General features: G+C 47.2%; 1 protein-coding gene across 4 annotated transcripts in view; it reads right to left on the reverse strand.

The window, feature by feature from the left end:
• Positions 1 to 8409: 8409 nt before the first annotated feature.
• Positions 8410 to 22502, reverse strand: part of gabrg2 (gamma-aminobutyric acid type A receptor subunit gamma2) — a 33907-nt gene continuing 19814 nt past the window's right edge. Inside the window, exons 7-10 of one of the 4 annotated variants that reach the window (XM_029848796.1) lie at positions 16805 to 16957; positions 15141 to 15346; positions 13787 to 13810; positions 8410 to 11503 (exon numbers count right to left, since the gene is read on the reverse strand). In XM_029848796.1, coding sequence (XP_029704656.1) covers positions 11222 to 11503; positions 13787 to 13810; positions 15141 to 15346; positions 16805 to 16957 — 665 coding nt within the window. In that variant the 3' untranslated portion in view covers positions 8410 to 11221. The remainder of the gene's footprint in view (positions 11504 to 13786; positions 13811 to 15140; positions 15347 to 16804; positions 16958 to 22502) is intronic. The other 3 variants (XM_003970929.3, XM_029848797.1, XM_029848798.1) reach the window with 3 other exon arrangements.

Below are 22502 nucleotides of genomic sequence, written 5' to 3' on the forward strand. Positions count from 1 at the left end.
ATTAGTGTTAAGACACCCCCAAAATAAAGGAGGCTGCTCGGTTTAAATGCTAAAGGAAACGATGTGTTTGTGGGAGAATTTACGTCAGACTGAAACGACATGACTCCAGGAAGTAACGCCGCTTCTCCCTCCAGCAGAGAAATATTGCAGTTTGTTTTTTTACAGTGTTTCAGCCACATGCGTGGCCCCTGTGGTGCTCTGTCTTCATATGTTCTTATTAATAATTCAGTCTTGATGTTCAGGCTTGGAGAAGAATGATCAATGAACGTTTATGTTACATGATGATGAGTGTGCAATAGTGCCCGTGTGCTTTGGGGAAAAGGCAACAATCAAAGCTTTTTTCAGCTACACATGGAGCAACTTTATGTCCAGCAGTTGTTTCCTCATGAAGTAAAAAAATAACACTTAATGAATAATATTACATTTCCTTTGATGGGTTCACATTTCCAACTGTCAGGTGACCCAAGAGTTGACCAAAGGGATCCCTGGGAGACTTATTCTTAGCTTTTAGCTGCACGTGTTCCATTTTGGTCCGCCGACGCCGTGTGAAGTATTAATGTACTGCCTCTCACTGCGACCACTGCCCGTCGGTGCCCTGCTTGCTAACACGTCCGCAGCCAAACACAGAGCAGCTAAATAGGGCCAGCTATCTTTGTCCAAATGAAAACTTTCAACCAGGTCAGTGGCAGCAGCGGCAGCTAGCCAGCCGCTCGCATCAAATCAGCACTGCCAGGAGCTCCGCTTTGATCTCCGTGAAAGGATTGAACTGCCGGCACCCCTGTTCTTCTGCAGTGGCTCTCTGCAGCTCCCTCTGTCACACGCACACATTAACATGTGCGTACACACTCACATTTGCACCTCTCCGTGCACCTTCACATCTGTAGGGCGGAGCGAGGCTTCACAGCTCCACTGAACAAGCACCTTCGCTGTGCCAGTTGGCCTGAGCTTTAGGCCAAGACAGATGGTGTTGTCGAATGGATATGTGTCTAATAACATGGTTTGGGGATTGAATTCTCCCAAATCTAATCTTTATCCATCAATATGCGCAACTAAAGTTTGTATTTTTACTTCAGTGTGTCAACTATTCTCCCATTTTTGCGAGAGCTAAGGTAACACACTGTTAAATACACAGTTATAACTAAGGAGAGCACAGAAGAGTGTAACCACATCAAGATGGTGGCTGCTCTGGTTGCTTGGAAGATCATGTTTATCTGTCACAAATAAGCACTAAGGTAAAGAACAAAGGCAGCAGCGGCTGATAGAGAACATTAAGGTAGCAACAAGGGCTGTAATGTGGGGATGGCTTAGTTTCCTTTATATTGTCACTCCTAACCATGCGGAGCCACGGTGAGATTAAGCTCCAACCCCACTGACACGTACGTGAAGATTGTTTTCAGATGGAAGCTTTTTTCCTTTGCTTGTGGATGTGTTGAACGTCGTTCCCACCGGGGTGGTTGTGAATGCTGCAGGCAAATACGCCTTCGTATCTTCCCGCCTTTCGTGGCTCCCACCGAAGCCCTAAATCCATCTCAGGTTTGATGAGCTTCCTGGAGACCCAGAGAGTGTGGATGGAGGATGTGAAGAGACGGCATTGCGAGGGCATTTGGCAGAACCCTGCAGACGCAGGAAATCAAACCTGACGCGGAAAACAAAAATGATTTAGACTGGGATGCCACGCAGCTAACCTCTATATTGTTATCAATACATTCCAGCCTCCATGATTTAGAGAGAACCAGAGAGTCGAAGACGTTGGAGACAAATCTGAACATAATTCAATGTATCTTCTGCCTCCACAACAGAGAGTAAGTAGATGTGAGAGAAAAAAGAGGAGGTGAAGATTAAAATGTGATGTCTGTCAACCAGCACCTTAGGGGCAGAAGATGGAGGAGATAAAGCAGGGAGCGGCGGAACATTTCAGTGGGTTTTGCATCATTTCTGCTGCTCCAGGGGAGCCAGGAAGCTTATAACGGTTCTGATAAAGAAGCCGTGCAGCAAACACAGGCTCCTGATAGCGCAGTGAGCTTGAACTGTATTCTGGGACGGCGTCGCGCGTCAGCAGGCAAAAGCGCATTACAGCGTTTTCGAGGATCACTTGTTGAGAAATGACACGTTTTTCCTTGTTTAGTGATGGACTTCAAATCAGTATTGCAGAAGTCAGGACTCAAAAACTAGCCTCCAAAACCTACCTGACGGTGGCTGATTAGCCAGATCCCGTTAAAGAACACGATGAACGAGTGGTCTGTTGCTAAGAACATGACAGAAAAGCTGGCCTGTCTCAACCCACCTATAGTAACTTTACATTCTTGGACAAACACACGTCTCTAATTTAATGTGATACAATCAGGAAGCGTCTAGTTTGATTCTGCAGGGCTGAGCAGTTCCAAGGTCATCACTCCGATTGTAGGATCCCTGGTGAACGCGTCTTTTCTGTCGTTATCTGATCATAAAACCAAAAATGTGAGGGGTAAATGTACAGATATAAAGTAATGTATGGAAAACATCTGCCTGCCTCTTTATATTGAGGTTGAACCAGGATGAGTCTCTGTCTTTGATGAAGGGCTGACAAGGTTTCGGCAGCTGGGGGGTCATCACTTCGCGCACTTGAACAGCTGGAAGATTCCGTTTTTAACGAATCCTACGTCGCTCCCCTGACTTCGCTCTCGCCGTTTCCGTTTATTCAACATAAATGTATATATTTACATACGGCACGTCCTCATTAGACAGCTGACTTTATGATAGATGGTCCAATGACTTTTGCGTGCTTTATTTTTATGCCATCTGAACTAATAACTGAGCTCATTCTGAAAAGGAGCAGATGTTGGAGCTAGCTTTAAACATGCGAAGCCTCTACGCCTGCTTCTGTCGGGGCGCTCACTTCACACTCTACTTAACAAAAGAAGCAAACGCCATATGGGCAACGAGAGCACCGCTGTTATTCAGCTAAACAGGCATTTTAAGACTTGTTTTTATTATTATTGTTACGATTATCTTTAAAGGACATTTACTCATGTTTCTATACATTTAAATGAGGGAATAGAAGTGTTTGCTGGATCTTCTTATTCATTTCAACATAAAAGAAGAGATAAACCATCTAACAACTCCCAACAAAAACCGGAGATGAATCGAAGCTAATCTGATTAAACTAACATTTGCATCTGGAAGAATCTCATCAATCAATGCTGCCATCTCGGGCCATCTCCTAAAGGCCATCCAGCACCCTCCAGGACTCAGGATTTATTTTTAGATTGAAGCAAATAATGAAATAAAAAGCTCCTTAAACCCCCGACCTTTATCCGGCGCCTGTGATTCCCTCTCTGACTTGACACAGTCTTTTGAATTCAATCACGGCCCTCATCCCTACATCAGCGCTGACATTTGTATTAATAAATGATGATATCAGACAGCTGACAGCAGTTTTCACTCGTGGCCCCCGACAGACGCTGCAGCAGGATGCTGTTGGAAACAGGCAGAAATTGCCCAGCGACTCTTGACCTTGTTGTCTCCTCATTTAGAGTAGATTCTTTTGTCCCGCGGCATTTGCTTTGAGATTAAGACATATAGACGAGGAGGACAGAAGGGTGGAACATTAACTGCTGTATGATTGGATGAGACGAGCATTTCATTAAACAAATATGAGGTTAGCAAAAAAATCTGAGCATCACTGGGCTAGAAGCGAACTTTATAACACAAACTTCTCCACCTCCTCGGGTTTTTCAAGGACCTGGAGCAGGAACGTCACTCTGTTGGATCAACGCGATTACTGTGGCTCTGGCATGTTATTGGAACGCTACCTGCATGGAGGGATTATCCACCGGTGGGAAGGAGACCATCCAACTGGCATCAAAATGACGGGGCTGTCCGCGAAAATAACTCTTTAGTCGTCGTTTTTCTCTGGGAATGCTCAGCGTGGTTGTTTTCACCTTCACCATTGGCACCATTACATAGCATTTAGAATCTCTACAGTTTTTCTAATTTTCCTTATCAGACTTGTTTGTTATGGTGCCGTTGCTCCGAGCCACTGCAGCCAAGTCACAGGCGGTGCAGGAGGCAGCCCCGGCACGCAACCCCGGGTCTTCAGCCCTGTGGGCAGACATAGATCCGTTTTTCTCGACTAGTCGGGTTGGTGCTTGAGTGACTTTGCCTTGAGGAGTTTGTGCTGGCTGGTCCCCAAGGAAGAGGTCGTGTCAAGGGCAGCATGACGAGTACGAGTCCGGCAGACCTTGAAAACTGAAGGAAAAATACCTTCATGATTCACTCTCTTTTATAATTTAGCCCCCTTTTTAGCCCCTCAAAGTCAAGGTTGTTTTGGACAAATATGAAAGCACCCCTCACGAAGAGCAACTCCTCAGGCTGAAGCAGCACCGTGGGTACTGCGCAGTGGTTCCTGCACTTTAGAAATGTGCCATCAAATGATACAAAGCAGACATTACCCACCATCTCTGTGGTAATTTTGTGGATATACTCTCTGACAGGCCTTTGGACCCCCGGAACATCTCAGTCGTTCTGTCGATAGATTGGAGAGGGCAGCAGCTCCGGCTATTCCGAGACGAGCGGTAGCCCCGGCTGCCTCGTGTGACAGGGGGGTACGGACGAATCCGTTCCACCCCTCACAGCGTGTTTATCCGTCAGCCTCCTTATTGACAGCTGCTCGAAGGCTCGTCTGGGTTTTAAATGGGTTATTTCACATATCCAGACGATGTTTTTTGGAGAGCAGATGGTTCGACGGTGAGCAACAGTGACTCATGCTGAAATAAACTGGACAAATATTTGCTTTGATTGGGGTGGGGGTGGGGGTGGGGATCAAGTTGATTCATCGGTTCAGAAGCTGTCGGGAGAGGAGTGAAGTCTACAAAGACTGTTACTGATGTGGCAGGTGTCGCGTTGATGCTTTGCATGAATGAATAGTTCATTTGTTGCGTTTGCGATGTGAACATTTGCAGATCGACATATTTGAAATGCATTAAATGCTAAAAACAGGCCGCCCAGGGCTTCTGTATGTGTGAACAGCACCGCGTCCAGCCGGTGTGTACTTTGGAAGTCTGGTTCCCAGCAGCGACAGGGTGACGCGGTCATGTTCGGGGGGGAAGGGGTGGGGGGCAAATGTATGCGACATTGTGTCGTTCCCGTCCGCCTGCGCTATCAATCCTGCCAAAGCTCGCAGCCACAGTTCATCTCGAAACCCAACTGTGAAGCAGGCCTCCTAATGGCCCGACTTTACCAGCTTTTCATTGCGGCTGAGTGTCTTGGCACCGACGGCGCGAGCGGCCCAGCCCGTTCATTACTCATAAAATATACATCAGCCACACAAGCGTGACTCCGTAATATGGGGGGGAGAAAATGTGAGGTTACGACCCGGATGAAATGAAACTCCAGAAACGGGTAGCCGCTTCAGGGAATGACTGAGAGTCGAGGTGTTAGCGTGGAATTGATGGCTCGTTTTCGTTTTTCCCGTTGAAAAAGCAAAGCATCTGCTCCCAAACTTTTGTTGCCTATTTTAATCGGCATCAGCCAGCTTTTGCTCTTATCTTCAGAGTAACCCAAAGCAACAGAGTGTTCTAATTTCACAGTTAGTCACGGTCACATGTCAGAAGGAAGAGATTTACTGTAAACACCTGCAGCTTGTTTCCTGCCTCCGCGGGGTCGCAGTGCTTAAATGTTTGCAAAGAAGTGGATAATTTGAGTGACATTCACACAGGCAAAAAGAGAGAAATTGTGTCTGTTCATCTCGGTGAGACTCGTCCTTGCAGGATCTTTGCTTGTTGACACTTTTACGCCACTCCCCACCGTGTGCACAATAGTTTCGACAAATAAACCCCACCGCCAGGCGTTGGGCAATATCAGCCAGTTTTCTTATCAGATTATTGAAATGTTTGCTGTTTAGATGATGGACTGCAGACCGGGGACGTGCCGAGCTGCTTTACTGCCAATCTCGTCGACCAAAATACTTGCAAATATTCTTATCTATTCTATAAAATAACACAATGTTGGTATCTTGAAACATCTGTCCATGTCCCTCAGATGCTGTGTATGAATCCAGATGTGCAGAGGGGCCATGTGAGGTGTTTGGCGCCAGCCGGAGAAGCAAACCCAACGCATCATCAGCCTCTGACGGTTGTGAATTGGAGAACCCTGACAGTAAGCTTTGGTAATTAATCCCTGTTTATACTAAGTGTGTTGGCTAAAGTATGAAGTTATGCAACCACCCCTCTGTTGCCCTGCTCACACTGTAACAGAGCCCAAGCAGATTACATTTGAGCTGTTAATGAGCGGCGCACAAACGCGTGCGGTTTATTCCCCACATCCCAAACACGTGCCGAGACATCGCAGATGCCTCTCGCGCCAATGTAGCAAAACGTTGCCCGTCACCGTCAGAGTTCACATGAAAGGCCTGTTCTCTTCTTTTTCTGCTTGACATTTTCCAGCGTGCATCATTGATTTAAGAGCTGACAGATCACTAAATGTCACCTCTCGTGAACGCTGTGGTCTGATGGCGTAACAGGACGTCCAGTTTCCAAAAACATCACAAGTAGATGCAGTTCCCTCGTTGGTGTGGATGGATTTCTCACTTTGCTCTTAAGTGCAGGGTCTGGGTCTTTTTCATCTCTCTTCTGTATCCTTTACTGCCCCCTCCCTCCCTCCCTCGCATGCCCCCCCATCCGCTGCTAGTTTAAATGAAATGAGTCTTACTTGTCACTTCCGCGCGGCGAAGCGTCACGCTGTCGAGGAGGCTGCTCTGGCAATCCTCATCCGCCAATTTCATCCCACGGGAGGATCATAAGCTGATCTTGCTTGTCAAATTGGACACCAATTTTCTGTTTTCCAACAGCCGCCATCTCTCGTGCTCTGCGTCGGCAGCGTTGACTTCACAGCGGCCATGCGCGCTTTTCATGGGCGCCATTACTGACTTCACTTACTTCATGTTGTCATTTATTTATTTCCTCCCATCAGGGGTGGGAGAAGGAAGGCTGAGTCATTTCTAAATGACTCAGGTGATTCGTGTCTGCATCCTCACAGCTTTGAGCCACTTAATCGCTGGTCAAATTTATAATCCCTGTTGTCAGGAGTAACAATAAGCTTCAGCTTTAGCCGCTGTTAGATTTGTGTGTTTGTTTTACTGTGGGGTGAAAGGCTGATTTCTGGAAGTTGGCAGATGGTTGGGGAGAGGGGAATTGAAAGTATTTAGTCGGTGTTGTAAAATCCCTGGGTGCCTGAATACATCACCCTTGTCACTCAGGACAGCCTTTCATGTAATATTATTCAAAGTGATAGTGAGATTTATGGCCTTTGCTTCTCTTGGTGCCGTTAAACGTCGCCCAGCCCAGGTGAAGGCTATTTCAGGTCAAGCAAACATCTGTCGTGAGGTGATTTATCTGGTCAGCTGAGAACCACGGCGCGGTGCATGCAATGCTAATGTTGCTCCGGTGCTTTGCTCCTGTCTTCCCCTCAAAATATCAAAACTATAATATCATCTGCAAAGTTTTAAATGTAACCCACCGTGCCCACGTGGCTCATCCAGTCCTCAGCTCGACTCTAGCTTCATATTTGTCACTTCTCATCGCACACTGTCATGAAGGAAAAGATGAGGTCCTAAAAAGCAGAGCGCATTAATCATGCAGGACTCCCCGACTCGCTGAAGAGCTTTTAGCTCCGCTGATGAAAGGGTCGGCCATGACAGCCGTGGTTACACCACAGGCGCTTGTGTAATAATCAGAGGGATTCACTCGCTGCTCTTTGGAGCCGACATGCAGTGAAGGGAGAGGTGCAGGCGTCCAACTGCTGCTCTCTTCCTGGAGCATGCAGAGGACACCGGGACTGGGACAAAACGTCCATCCGCATCGAATAAATCAGGATTATTATCCGTTTGTAGGCATATCTGACGTGGGCCCGGCGCCTGCTACAGCTGCCACTGTTCAGTGTTTAAATATACAGTATTTATACTTCCACTGCCTTTTCCCTTTTGGGATGTCAAGAATATGTGCAGCTCAGGCCTCATCCAATGCAGCAGCTCTAAAATTGAAACGTCCATAATCTCAATATTTGGATATGTACGAGAGTGACACGTTCTTATTGGCATCACCTCTGCCTTTCTTTACACATACACACTCCGGCGCTGCAACTCCTGACAGGCCGCCATAATGAAAGTCGGACCGCAGTGTCGGGAGGAATATTAAAGTCTTTGGAAGTCTAGATTAATATGGTATTGCCTTGTTTTCACGAAGGTCTATAGAATTAATACACTATATGACCGGTGTCTGATCCATCAACAGCAGACTGAGTGCTGCCTTAATGCAATTTTAGCTTAATCCACTATTTGAAAGGCTAGTCTGTCCGTCCGTCCATCCGTCCATCCGTCCATCCATCCATCCATCCATCCATCCATCCACAGCCAATAAAACAATAATAAACTGATGCAAATGGATAAATCATTCATTTTATTGTAAAATTCCACAGTTATGTGCAATTCCTTAATGAAAAGGACTTTCCAGTACAGGTATAGCGTTATTATGCAGACCCTAACAGAACTGATAAGTACCCCTTTTATACAACACGCAAATATACAGTTTTTTGCAAATAAATAACACTGTGTATATGGGGACCCCATCAAATTCATTCCTTTATTTATTTTTTGTTCTCTAATCTTGTTTTGACAGACTCTGAAATCCCAGCGTGTTGTGTTGTTTTCTGCAACTTGACAAAAGACATAATAGCAAATATCGGCGCGTGTCGTCTCATTTGTGGGAAAATTCTCTCTTTTTCGGTCTAAGTGGAACGTAAGATAAAGAACAGCGAAACGAGTGGGTTCGATGCGTGACGTGGAAGCGGCTCCTCCACACCTCCCTGGAGTTAGACCACAAATGTAAATAACATGCGCCTTTCCGAGCGTCTGGAATACACCATCACATCCATTCACAGTCGAGCGGATGGAGGAATATCATAAATGAGCGACAGAAGGAGGGCGTCTAATTAGAGGAAGCTTCAGAAATCTCAGACGTTTGCCTGAACTGAGCCGTTAAATTTGGGGCAGTTTGCTCATTTAAACTCAAGTAAAACTACGAAATGAGGAAACAAACCGTCACAGTTAACACCGTCTTTGTTTTTTTCTTTTAAATCCTCAACACGTGGGTTCACTGGTGATGTTCTCTGTCGCATGTGTGTCCGTTTGGCGCGTTGCGGAGCAGTCCAACGACATCCCATCCCACAGCAGGGAACAGGTGGATGGAGAGGAATGGGAACACAACAGTAACACATTCAATACAAATTCAGGAAATATGACATCATCGGTTAAATGCATCACCGATGCATGATGGGACATATCAAGTGGAATTATTTAAAAGTGAGGCATCAAATATCATCCTTGTGAGCAAGGAAAGGTCTTTTTTTTGTCATTTTCCCCACCTAAAATATAGTTAAATCTACTCAGAAGCTCAGCGACGGGTGAGGTTGCAACTATTTGAACAGAGAGAACAGTTGGACAAGCTCGGTGAGAGCAGCGTACATCGCTCACAACATAGAAAACACAAGATAAATAAGCTCAAGCTCCACTGACGCATCCATAAAATGTGCCTCTGACATGAATGACCTCTGACATAAACATTTTCTTTATTCTTTTCGGGGGGTTATATGGACATTTATTACAATGTCTTTTAAAATGAATGAATGGATGAATAAATAAATACCCATATTACAGATGTCCAGCCCTAAGTCTAATATACTTTATGATGACATAATCTGACAGTGAAATTACAAAATATATACTTTTACAAAATCCCAAGGGATTGACAAGTGTTTCGTTGCCTTAATCACTTATTTACATTGTGATTTACACTGTTTTTTTGTTTGTTTGTTTTTCTTCATGATCTTGCAAATCAGACAGGAGTCTGGTCCGTCTGCCGTCGGCGCGAGGGGCTCACGATCCACCAGAAATATCAATGTAAAATAAAATAAATAAATACAAAAGAGTGAAAAAAAACCCCATGACATTCACCCCATCTACCCGGTCGTTTCTGTCCTCTGAGCTTAATACTCGTTTGTTGAGTTCATTGTTATTTTTTTCCCCCCATTCAGATAATTTACTGAATTAATGAGGTTTTTTCTTTTGGGTAAACTCGTCTTTTATGGCAAAGCCTATAGGACATCAAAATACAATGCTGCGTACAATGCAAATATTTCTGTTTACCCATAAAGTGATGAGAGGATGAGAGCCCCGACGTGTTAGCACAAATCACAAATCTGTCGTCCTCATTTCAAAGACAACACTCCAACGTGAAAGGTGCAGCTGGAAACCGTAGCCTCTATTTTCCTCTCCGACCGAACGTAAATGAAAGCCTGAATGGGTCTCGACCGCCTTCATTTATGTGTTTTTCCTTTCAAGGCTGACAATAGAAGACCCTAAAGTGTTTCTTTTTTGGCCTGAAAGGTGCATGCAATAAATGTAAACCACTATCTAATAGTAAAATATATACATCCGCTGTACAGCTGAGCATTGTCCGTGAACGGCCTCATCTCTCGGAGCACGCGTAGAAAATGGTGTTCAATTGTGCTGAAACACGTAAATAAATAAGCAAATTAATGTGGAGAGCAGTGCTGTTAAAGTGCTTCAGACTGAAAACAGAAAATGTTCCGGTTAAAAGTGGACCTGCAGGCGGAATCTGTTCTTCTGCAGAGAATAAGAATATTTTTTTAAGAATCCATGAGGCCTGATGTTCATAAAGCATTATAACACACTATGAACGCTCAAATACAGTGAGCAAATATGTACACAATGTAAAAACAATCTGAATTTTCATGATTGATTAGGTGTGCACCAAATAACAGGCAGGAGGGTTTGTTAGGTCTTTATAAATGCTTTATAAATAAACATGAGCACTTGTAGCTATGCTTATGTAGCACTTAAGTTGCCATTAAATGTCGGATTGTGTTCATAGTGTGTTATAACGCATTATAGACATGGGCGCCGTTGAAGGAGCTGATTAAAAAAAAAAGTTTGTTTGGTAACCTATTGTCAGAGAACCGCATTTCCTGTTTCGTCTGATCGCAAACCTTCTGGCCACTGATAGAATGTAATGCTACAACATTTGCAATGTCAGTCTGCAGATGAATTTTCCCAGAACGCAGAGATTCCTACAGGGAAATAAATAAAAACACCCCCCACCCCCCCCCACCCTTAAAATGTCTCTTCCAAAGCCTATAGAGAACGTATGGATGCAGCCGAACGGTGGGCCTAGAGATACAGATAAGAGACCCAGTAGACCAGGTTGAAGAGAGCGAACGCGGTGGGGAAGAAGATGCGTGCGTATGAGTCTATCTTTGCGATGCGGATGTGCAACCGCCCGTGCCGCCACGCTCCCGAGCGGCAGTCTTCGAAACAGCAGAAGAAGCTGGTGCAGTCCTTCCCGTCCAGACACTCGTAGCCGTACTCCTCGTCGCGCTCCTGCATGTGCGTGGCGTTGTTCATCTGAATGGCCGTGGCCGAGCGCGGGCGGATGTCTACTGTGGGGGTCTGCTTTTTCAGGACAGAAGAAAAGGACACCCGGTTAGCAACGGGAGGGTTTTGGTTCAGACCTCGCCGCGAAGCCAACGCTCAGCTGGTCCTGTGTCGCTTTTCATTTTTACTAAGCAGCGAAATGTAATTTGCACCTTCAACTTGGGGCCTCTTAATGTCAAGAAAAGAAAAAAAAGGAAGGTGACCCGTAACTAATGACACAATTAGTGAGGCTTTGGTGAGAGGGTTGGGCCCCAAGGAGCCCAAGATGCAAATTACACCTTCGTGTGCGGATTTTCTGTAGCTTGTAGCAACGGCAATCAAACCGGAGTACAGTTGTACGGCTATAATTAGTAGCTAGATTGACCTAGTGCTGGGCAACAAGACTGATTATTCTGCTGCTACACAGAAACACTGTAAAAAATGTCCTGGTGTATTGATTGTGCATCCCATTTGTTCGAATTGTTTGGCTCAGTGTGGATGTTGTGCTTTTTGACACTAATAGGACACGATGCTCCAGTGCGTGAAGCTAAGATAGAAGCTTATGCTGGTGGACACTTTAATATTTATCCAGCATAAATTGGTTCCAAATGAACTTTTTGTTCCCACTGGAGGGCCTTATTCCTTTTATTTGGGATTATTCCAAAAATAGGACGGTGACACCAGCGACTCCCTGGCCTCGAGCTCAAACGCAGACATAAATAGACAATTTTAATCAGGCATTATCTTGGAAAAACATCCTGCCATGAATCATAAATGAGAGTTCTGATTGTTTGTCTATGCTCCGCTTTCCCTCCCATCTACATTTGGCCATAATGATGTTTACTTGACCTTCACTGGTTAGTCCAAGGATCCTTCTTTCTTCAAATTTTGGCATTTAAGCTCCAAACCAGTGACCTTTCTTGGCATATTTTGTCTTTCCAAAGACAGTCTACAAATGTCCAGATTAACATGTGCATGAATTAAAAGATGGTGCGTTCTCTTATTGCATTCCTTCATGTAAAATTATGAATAAAAAGAAGAACTTGTGTTATTTGAGATTCAATAATGGAGCTAATATGAGGACAATTTTCTGCATCTGATGACAGAAAGAAAACTGTATCACAACATCTTAATAAAGCGTAGCATAAATAATCACTGCATCATAATATGTCCGCTCAAGTGATCAGCATTTTCCAAACAAAATTTCCATTTTCATGTTGCCCAGCACTAGTGCCAAAACACTAAATAAAAAGACAAAACCTGGCATCCCTTTGAAAACGATACATAACCACAACAAAGCTTTTTGTCCTGTCCTCATTACACGGACAGCGTGTTGATTAGATGGGGGGCAGGTTATGACTGTTCTCAAAGGGGATGACTGTGTTGGAGGAGGTGCGGTGGTGGAAGCTCAAGCAGAAAGAGCGCTAACACTGTCCTGTCACATAGCCGGGTCAAGCTGGGCTGGGCCGCATTGGTGTTGGTGAGATTAAAAGAAAGAAAAGACAAGAAACACAGTAGCACTGGCAACTTTAACCGGCTGAAAATAGACAACCTCATTCCGGATTACAACTGCCCATGAACGCATCATTCCTGGACAATGCTGTGATGGGCGCAGATTAAAAAAAAAAAAAAACATTCATTGAACAGCTATCAAAACTGATGAGCTTGGCTTAGCTGCTGAGTTAAATTTAGACCTTTGGTGGCTCTCACCCAGCCACACTAGATTTAGCTGTTCAAAGATGAGCATGGGTTAATCTCCTGAATGCACCTCCAACACTAATTGGACTTAACGCAGTGCCGGGGTTGTCTGTTTCAGTCTGTTAAGGCTCTGCTGACTCCGCAGGAAGTGTCAGGTTGAGAAGCCCAAACGAACACACAGGTATAGATTTACTGGCAGGAGGAGGGACGAGAGGAGGAGGAAGCTATTGCAGCAGCTGCCCATAGCAAAAGAAAAAAACCATCAACACATAGTGAAACAGGACAGAGGGAGCCAGAATAAGTCCACCACACACCCGGACTATTCAATTCCTCTGGACACAAGATGCGTGGGATGTTCGAATTAAAACAAATAGATAAATAAAACACAGAAAAATTGCATAAGCACGTCTGGCCGGCTGCCTCCGCACTGTGCCCCCTTTCTCATGTTATTTGTGACACTTATTAAATAACTCAGGAGAGGAATGCAAGGAAGCTAAAGGGGGAGGGAAGAAATGCGTCCATTTTAGACCAGACAGAGAAGCAGTGAGGTACTGGGTTGGTGGGAGGGGGGGCTCTAAGAGCCAAAATGCATTAGACACATGCAGTCAGACACAGGCAATATACCTTTGAGGAAAAGAGCCGAAGGAGCTTTTGTCCAGACGGGGGGAAGTAAACAAAAAAAACAGTATGTGGGATTGAAAGAGCAAAAAATGAACAGAGTACATGTAACGCAACAAAAAGAAGACGATAACGTGAACATTACAGCGCTGTACCGCTCCAACTCATCACGGAGAGAGAAGAATACTGTAGAGAAACATACATTTAGAAAGAGATTCCAGAGACGGGGAGAGATGCATGGTGGGATATACAGTATGTATCTCACATGCTCGTAGCAGAGTCACCTGGGAGAAAACGCTAAACGTGGACAGACTGAGAACAGAAACACTTCCTGTCATTAGTGTCTATGATTGCCCACAGGAGGAGAGAGAGTGCTCGCACGACTTCACATCTGTTACTGTTGCGCTTATTTCTATATTTTAAACAATTCATGATCACCAAAAAGTTCAGTTGCAAAGCATTTTACACACATCACGGCAAGTCATGCAGAAAACCTGAGAAAAGCCCCTGGGAGATGCCCGGGCTGGCATTTCACCTTCCACTTTATTAGACATTCATGCCCACGAGACTCTTGCACCAAACACAAAACCTCAGTTAAACTGGAGCAGCCCACTTTTCTCCAAAAGTTCGGGTCGGATAAGGTTGCCCGCTGGAGTACAGGGCACTCAATGGTGGGGCGGTTCATGAATTACATGTAACCACGCCCGCGTCTTTAAAAAGTCATCTTTATTAGCACCATTCAATTATATTGAGTTTAACTTCCTACGGCATCTGTCACAATCAAGACTGTCTCTAGATGCTTTCCAGAAACCCAGAGCCTGAACCCTTAAAAGGCAGCAGTGGCAGTAAAACCTCAACTTAAACAGGAAGAAACCTTGAGCAGGACCAACAGGTCCTCCGCTGGAGTCTAAACTCCCATTTTAGTGGCAAACATTACCAACAGCTCCACAAGTGCTGTTATTGTTCTCCAGAGATCACGACCTCCTCCGATCGAATTTCCATGATCTCTTCGAGGATTTAAGGCCGATGCCAGGCCGCCTCTTCAATCACGTGACCTGGCTCTAAATTACAAATGGAGCAGATGCGTGGTGGATTAAGGTTTGAGCTTCGTGGCCGACTCATAAAGTAATTCTGCCGTGGGGCCCTTGAGAAGATGCTCCCTTTGGGATACTTCCTAGCGTATTGCTTTTTCCCCCTCCTACAGCTTATGGCTGTGGTGTAATACAGTGGGGGTGGAACGGCGAGCGTGAACTTTCACCTAGATAAACCGTGCCATAGAAGGCCATACTGACGCCCGTTCGTTCGGCTCGATCAAAACAATGCTGCGATGTTCCCGCGCTAGTTTTAGAGAGATGCTCACCGGGTTTTTCTTCTTCTTGTCCTTTTTGGCACTCGGCTTTCTGTTGCTGACAAAGTAGTGCAAAGTGCCGTACTCTATAAGTGCGGCGAAGACGAAGATGAAGCAGACGGACACGAACAGGTCCATGGCGGTCACGTAGGAGACTTTAGGGAGGGATTTCCTGGCAATAGTGCTCAGCGTGGTCATGGTGAGCACGGTGGTGATGCCTGGTCAAGTCGGTGAGAAGACACATAAAAGCTGGGTTAATGCAACATAGTCTGTTATTAAAGTCTGTTTCTGGCTGTGGCCCCATGACAGATGTTTGACTGTCCTCTTGATCCACATACTGCTGATGGCCACCTTCCATCTGACCCCCCCCCACACACACACACACACATACACAAACACACACTCACACTTTCGCAAGATGATGATACCACATAATGAGAAAATCCATCCACAAGTCTGTGGTGACATCACAACTCCCACTGGTTAACAAGCCCACCCCCCCACCCCCCCTTCTTTAAATGTGAGGGTTTTGTATAAGACCACTGATTCACGTCTAAATTTAACGTGGACTGAGAGATGTTCCTTATTGTGAACAAGCTGATGTATTTCTGGATGACACTGAAGGATTAGGAATTATGTCATCTGCATTAATCCGCCTCCTAACCACCTGGCTTCCAGTCCCCCCCCCCCCCCCCCCCCCCCCCCCCCCCCGCATCATCTTTCAAAAGAAATTAAGACATTTCTTTCTTGGTGCACTTTTAGCAGAGGATTAATGGCGTTATTATTTCCATGGCAAATCATGTCTGGAGCCTCGGAAGCAAAGGAAAACAAATCAGCCTATTTTTAGAGAGATTAATGATATGGAAAGTAATGATGTTAGTGAGGTAGGATGAGGCGCTCTGCCTGAGGGATTGCTTTACATGTAGATCTGCTCGCTAATGATGGCATCACATGGAGTGGAGGGCCGGAGCTCACGCCCTTCTGGGGCCGAGAGGAACGCTGACTAGGAGATCCGGACATAAGTGCACTGAGGATGTTCACCGAGCGCTAAGGTCAAGTTCACAAGCTGACAAATTTCCTTGAAGTCCCCACGTTTGCCCTCTTTCTGCGATTCAGTGTCTTTTTTTTCTCTCTCCACTAAGAGGCTGCCGGCACCGCCTTTGTGCTGAGACGTGCATCTTTGCGTCTTCCCCGATGCACTGCATAATGAACGGCTCATTAGGCCACGCATGGAAACATATGTGGCAGGACGGGCTCCTCTCATCAAGATGTGCTAGATTCCAGAGCACCTGCCGGGCCTCAGAGGGGGGTGGGGGGTGAGGAAGAGAGGAAGGATGGTGAGAAGAACAGAGAAGAAAAGGATTTAGATGTGACAAAGCTTGGGAGGCGGGGCTTCACGACCATGGACCAGCGGGGCTGATGAATGGCGCCGATCCACCTGCAGGAGGTGCGTTCAAGCTCAAGGGGCAGCGTTAGTGAACTCCTCCACGAGTGAAGCAGCCGACAAAGCATAAACACAGATAGAACAATGGTGCTTTGCGGCCGATGCAGGAGAGTAATAACGATGAATAATGCATTTTCATCTTTGTATGAACTCTAAACGGAACTACTGGAATCGAAGCCACCGTCCTTCTATTTCTCTTATAAATCCACGGGCGTTTAGCGGCGTCTCGTACCTAAGGACGTCCTGGCAGGGACGGCATCTTTGTTGATCCAGAACGAGACCCAGGAGAGGACAACGATCAGGGTGCAGGGGATGTAGGTCTGAATGGTGAAGTAGCCCATTCTCCTGCTCAGGTCAAAGAACACGGTGAGCACCACGTAGTCTCCTGGGGAGAGAGGAAAACACAGAGAGCATAAGAGCGGGAGAAACGGATGCAAATGGGTTGAATGGGAGGGAAAAGCAAAGAGAGAACGGTAGGTTTATAACGCCTCGGATCATCCTTGTTGATAACTGAAGGAAGGCACACACACACACACACACACACACACACAGACAGACATGCCAAACCCCTGCCAGTAGTTTGCGGGAACACGAACCCCAGCATTCAACCGGTGACGCGTCAGCCGTGCGCCTGCTGCCTGACCCCCAGCGGTTGTTGGCCGTTCTCTGGCCGAGGTTATCTCGTCCCGGACAGATCTGACCTCGGCTGTACGGATCATTTGGCCTGTTTTACAGTGACTTCCTGGCTGAGCGCGGACACACACTTCTTTGTGAATGAGCTGCGACCTCACAGACAGAGTGGGCCGATGGAACCCAGGGGGTGGGGTGGGGAGGGTGGGTGACACGGGGGTGACCTCATCGCACACGCTTCAGTCGCGCCCTGACAGTGTGACGATGCCCTGCCGATAGTGTGCTGTGTTCAGCTGTCTGTCTGTCTGTCTGTCTACCTGTCTGTGCCTCGGACTTTAATGACAGTTCACTCCTGGCCTCAGACTCATTCCGTTAATTGATTAACATCGCACGGTTAAACCTTCCCCGGCCTCGTGGCGCGGTCTGAAACCCGCAGGGCACGCTCTATCTCAGCCATGGATCCGTGCGTGTGTGTGTGTGTGTGTGTGAGTGTGGGTTTGTTTAAAAACCCACAACACATTGAACAGTCTGCAGCTGGGGTTTGAGCAGCTGGCTAATAATTTTCCTCATGAGGAGAGCACACAGGACACGCTGGAGTTTGCTGGGAAAAACAGCCAACATCTGTGTGTTTGTGTGTTAATGAGAGAGAGAGGACAGGACAGAGAGAGAGGACAGGGCAGAGAGAGAGAGGACAGAGAGAGAGAGGACAGGGCAGAGAGAGAGGACAGGACAGAGAGAGAGAGGACAGAGAGAGAGAGGACAGGACAGAGAGAGAGAGGACAGAGAGAGAGAGGACAGGGCAGAGAGAGAGGACAGGACAGAGAGAGAGAGGACAGGACAGAGAGAGAGGACAGGACAGAGAGAGAGGACAGGGCAGAGAGAGAGAGGACAGGACAGGACAGAGAGAGAGGACAGGACAGAGAGAGAGAGGACAGGACAGAGAGAGAGGACAGGACAGAGAGAGGGAGGACAGGACAGAGAGAGAGGACAGGACAGAGAAAGAGAGGACAGGACAGAGAGAGAGAGGACAGGGCAGAGAGGACAGGACAGAGAGAGAGGACAGGACAGAGAGAGAGAGGACAGGGCAGAGAGGACAGGACAGAGAGAGAGGACAGGGCAGAGAGAGAGGACAGGACAGAGAGGACAGGACAGAGAGAGAGGACAGGACAGAGAGAGAGGACAGGACAGAGAGAGAGAGGACAGGGCAGAGAGAGACAGGACAGAGAGAGAGGACAGGGCCAAGAGAGAGAGGACAGGACAGAGAGAGAGTACAGGACAGAGAGAGGACAGGACAGGGAGAGAGAGGACAGGACAGAGAGAGAGAGGACAGGACAGAGAGAGAGGACAGGACAGAGAGAGAGAGGACATGACAGAGAGAGAGAGGACATGACAGAGAAAGAGAGGACAGGACAGAGAAAGAGAGGACAGGACAGAGAGAGAGAGGACAGGGCAGAGAGGACAGGACAGAGAGAGAGGACAGGGCAGAGAGAGAGGACAGGACAGAGAGGACAGGACAGAGAGAGAGGACAGGACAGAGAGAGAGGACAGGACAGAGAGAGAGAGGACAGGGCAGAGAGAGACAGGACAGAGAGAGAGGACAGGGCCAAGAGAGAGAGGACAGGACAGAGAGAGAGTACAGGACAGAGAGAGGACAGGACAGGGAGAGAGAGGACAGGACAGAGAGAGAGAGGACAGGACAGAGAGAGAGGACAGGACAGAGAGAGAGAGGACATGACAGAGAGAGAGAGGACATGACAGAGAGAGAGAGGACAGGACAGAGAGAGGACAGGACAGAGAGAGAGAGGACAGGACAGGACAGAGAGAGAGAGGACAGGACAGAGCGAGAGAGACGAGTGCCTCAGTGCTCGTTCTGAACACGTGCCCTGTGTGAGTGAGTGCGCCTACTCTCTGGACATGCACCAAGTCTTTGTGATTTATCCCAGCATGCACCACTGCTCGCCCAGCCATTGATAGCATCATTAAATAAAGCTGGCAGAACAACTTGGGCAGCACGAGCGCGGCCGCTCGCATCACCACAGGTGTTTTCTGCTGAGGCGTGCAGGTCCGCCGTCCATTACGGCACCTCAGCCTGAGATGTCGGAGACACATGAAGGCTCCTCTCGGGGGTCCTGCAGCCCACTATTTTCTTTTTGATTAACATTACATTAGCAGAGGCCCTAAACTGAGACCCCTGGTAGCTGAGAAACTGCCGGTTGATACGCTCAGTCCAGCTGGGTCAGCACAACACACCCGCTTTTTCCCGTTGCCTCGCACGCCTAATGATAATGGGGCTTCCGCCACAGGGATAAGGTCTGCTGGTTATCAGAGCCGCCGACATGCTATACGCCTCCCTTCATCTGTTCCTCAGTTTCATTACAGGCCGCAGCGCGAGCCAAGAATACACTTTGAGGAGGCGTTATCGACCGCCGCCCTTGTGTTCTGGCAGCACCATATATCTGAATCAGCATGTCATTACGGCTGCGTAGTAATGCATTTGTTTGCTAATGACCTCCTGATTGCACTCAAAGCTAAAAGCTAAAAGCTCGCTCACAGCTTTGAGTCTTTGGGTGAGGTTTAACGAAATCATACTGGGCAATTAGGGCACACGTGTACTTCATAGCACTTTATTTCAGTATTTTGTCTGCAGTTTCTGTGGTTAGCGGGTAGCTGTTAGCATATGCTCGTACGACTCGGGGTTAGCCACTGCTGTTCTGCTTCATTTAGGAATTAAACATGTGAAGACTGCGAGGATTTATGTACAGAGTCCAGGCTGTAATTGGTTAAATTTGATGTTTACATGTTTGTTTGGGCATTTGGGTTCCACAGACGAGGCTGTTTTTGTGCTTTTTGTAGATAAAAAAAACACATGATTTCATTGCACGGCGGTGCCAAAAGGGCCTAACTCCATGGCAACCGTGCCTACAAAAGCTGCCACAGACACAGACTCACTCCCAACTCAGCCTGAGAACTTCCTAATGGATGCGGGGCTCCTCTGGCCCCCCCATACGAGACACCTCTGTGGGATTAAAGCCTGTACACGCAATCTAATCTCCCGCTTGTCTTGTTTTGTTCCATTGGAAACCATGTTCGCGCAATATCAAAGCAACAAACACACACACACTTGACTATAGTGAACAACAGACGAGGGTGTTCACACTCCACGAGGACTGCGCAGAGGCCGTTGTGACCGGGGTTAAATCTGCTTTGACGGAACATGAAGTGTTTCTCATAATGACGCAGGGGGTTTGATCTTTCACACGCATTCAGCGCCGCCCACATCCTCACATCTGCCATCCCCGCTCTGAACCCGGGGTCGGACTTTCATGTGCTAATTCCTGCTCCGTCTTCCCGACTGTGACGGCGCAGCCATCCGTCCTCTCCGCGACGCACGAGAGCAGACGACTGCGCAAAGCAGCTGTTTGGGCAAAGATCCGCTTTGATGTATTTCTATTAGAATCTCCAAGGCAACGGGGTGATGTAATCTACGGCAAGCCATAAAAACCTGGCGGGGGCCAATCGTTCATCAGAAGATCCAGCCAGCGGAGGCACCTAGATTTAGACCTAAACATGTACAGCAGAGGAGAAAAACACTGGAGGAAACCTTGATTAATGTCACGATAAATAGTGTAAAAGCCGCCGCCCTCATGCTTGTGTATTATTGCGCAACAGCCACAGGGGAGTGCTGTGGAATGACGCACTGTAATTGAGAAACGCTGACCTAAAGGGGGGGGGGGGGAGTGTCACGCGAGAATATCATCGTGCAGGCAGACAGGCTGTAAATTGGCGCGGATGTGGACGGGAGAGAGAGACCTGAGGCACATGCTGGCCATCCAGAGGAGCCAGACGCGTCGGAGCGCTGCTGACAGCCTGTCGTGCTGAGCTCCTCCGCTGTCAGGGGTCGTCTATATTAAAGATGACAGAGGACGGCGCGCACGGGCGCGCGGGCGCGCGAGACGCGGTTTTGCTAATGATCGCGCCGGAGGCTGACTGCTTTGGGGGCAGCAATGCTCAGAGCAAAAGCGCCGACTCATCACTTTCCCCAAAACTGATTAGACGGATTGTTCCGTCCTCAACGGCTGCTGCAGCTGATGATGTCGAAGGGGGGGAAAACCCGAAACAAACCCACCACAGTGGTGAGAAACTGCTGCAAAAGAGCGGCGCCGTTGGACTCCAGGCAACAGGCCGCGGGCTTCGATTGCCTGGTTGGTAACGCGGTCGATGGGATGGAGGCAGACGACCACAGTGCTAGGAGGGCGCTCATTTGCTTCCCTGGATCACGACGGGACGTCAGGGACCGCCCCCCTACCAACAACCGCTGTGTCCGGCTACCAGCAGCCCAACCTCTGTCCAGACAAAAACGTGTGCGTCCTTGTGGATCCACACCAAGAGTGTGCGTTCAGGGCCGCGGCCTCCTCGGTTCCTGTCCTCCTGCTTTGCATTTCCCTTTGAACAGTTTCCAGGATGCAAACCCAAACTTCATCGCCGCGTTTGTTTTCATCACATTGTATAATGAAACATTATTTACGGGCTTATTTTTAACTCCGTCTCCAAGTTTTATCCTCTTCTAAATCTGGCATAATTATCATCTATCACGGAACCGGGAGATGAGCTTCTGGATGGAAGTTCTAACATTTGACTCTCACTTGGTTTCTCCTTGTTCACCACACTGGGCTTTTTATTATTTATTATTTTTATTAAAATGAAGGGCAAAATAATAACTCCTAACCTACGACTATAGTCAAGGAGGCAAATCTAAGGAAGTGCTAAAACAGGAAGGAGGAATCAAAATTATTATCTTAATAATGGCTAATCCTCACCAAAATGACACTCCTGCTAACCTGGTTCCCGTTAATTACTTAAACCGCACCAATATAACATGAATATGACGTTTCTCGTGCACATTCATGGGCATCTTTCATCCATGGGAACACAACGGCGGCCTTTTTTAGACGCCCAGCTTCGCACAGATGAGTCACATTCTTTTGTCCGTTTTTTGCGAGGCTCAGAATGCTAACCTTTGAGACAAATGACGTCTAATCTTATACGTTCTGACTTGACACTAAAAAAACCCCCCAAAAACATGATTCATAGAAGACAGCTGCTTCTGCTTGTGCAGAAAAGTGAGATGAATATGTGCATGGACGCAGTGTTCCAGGACTCTCTCCTCCTTCCTTATTGCTAATTACTTTGAAGCCCTGGGCTGCTGAATATTGCAGGAGGCCAATAAGCCGAGCGTGAAGACTATCTGGGACCGGAGCGTAACTTCACACCATTTTATCGAGCAACCAGGGTTCAACCTA

The sequence above is a fragment of the Takifugu rubripes genome, chromosome 15 (genome assembly GCF_901000725.2).
Source record: "Takifugu rubripes chromosome 15, fTakRub1.2, whole genome shotgun sequence".
NCBI lineage: Eukaryota > Metazoa > Chordata > Actinopteri > Tetraodontiformes > Tetraodontidae > Takifugu > Takifugu rubripes.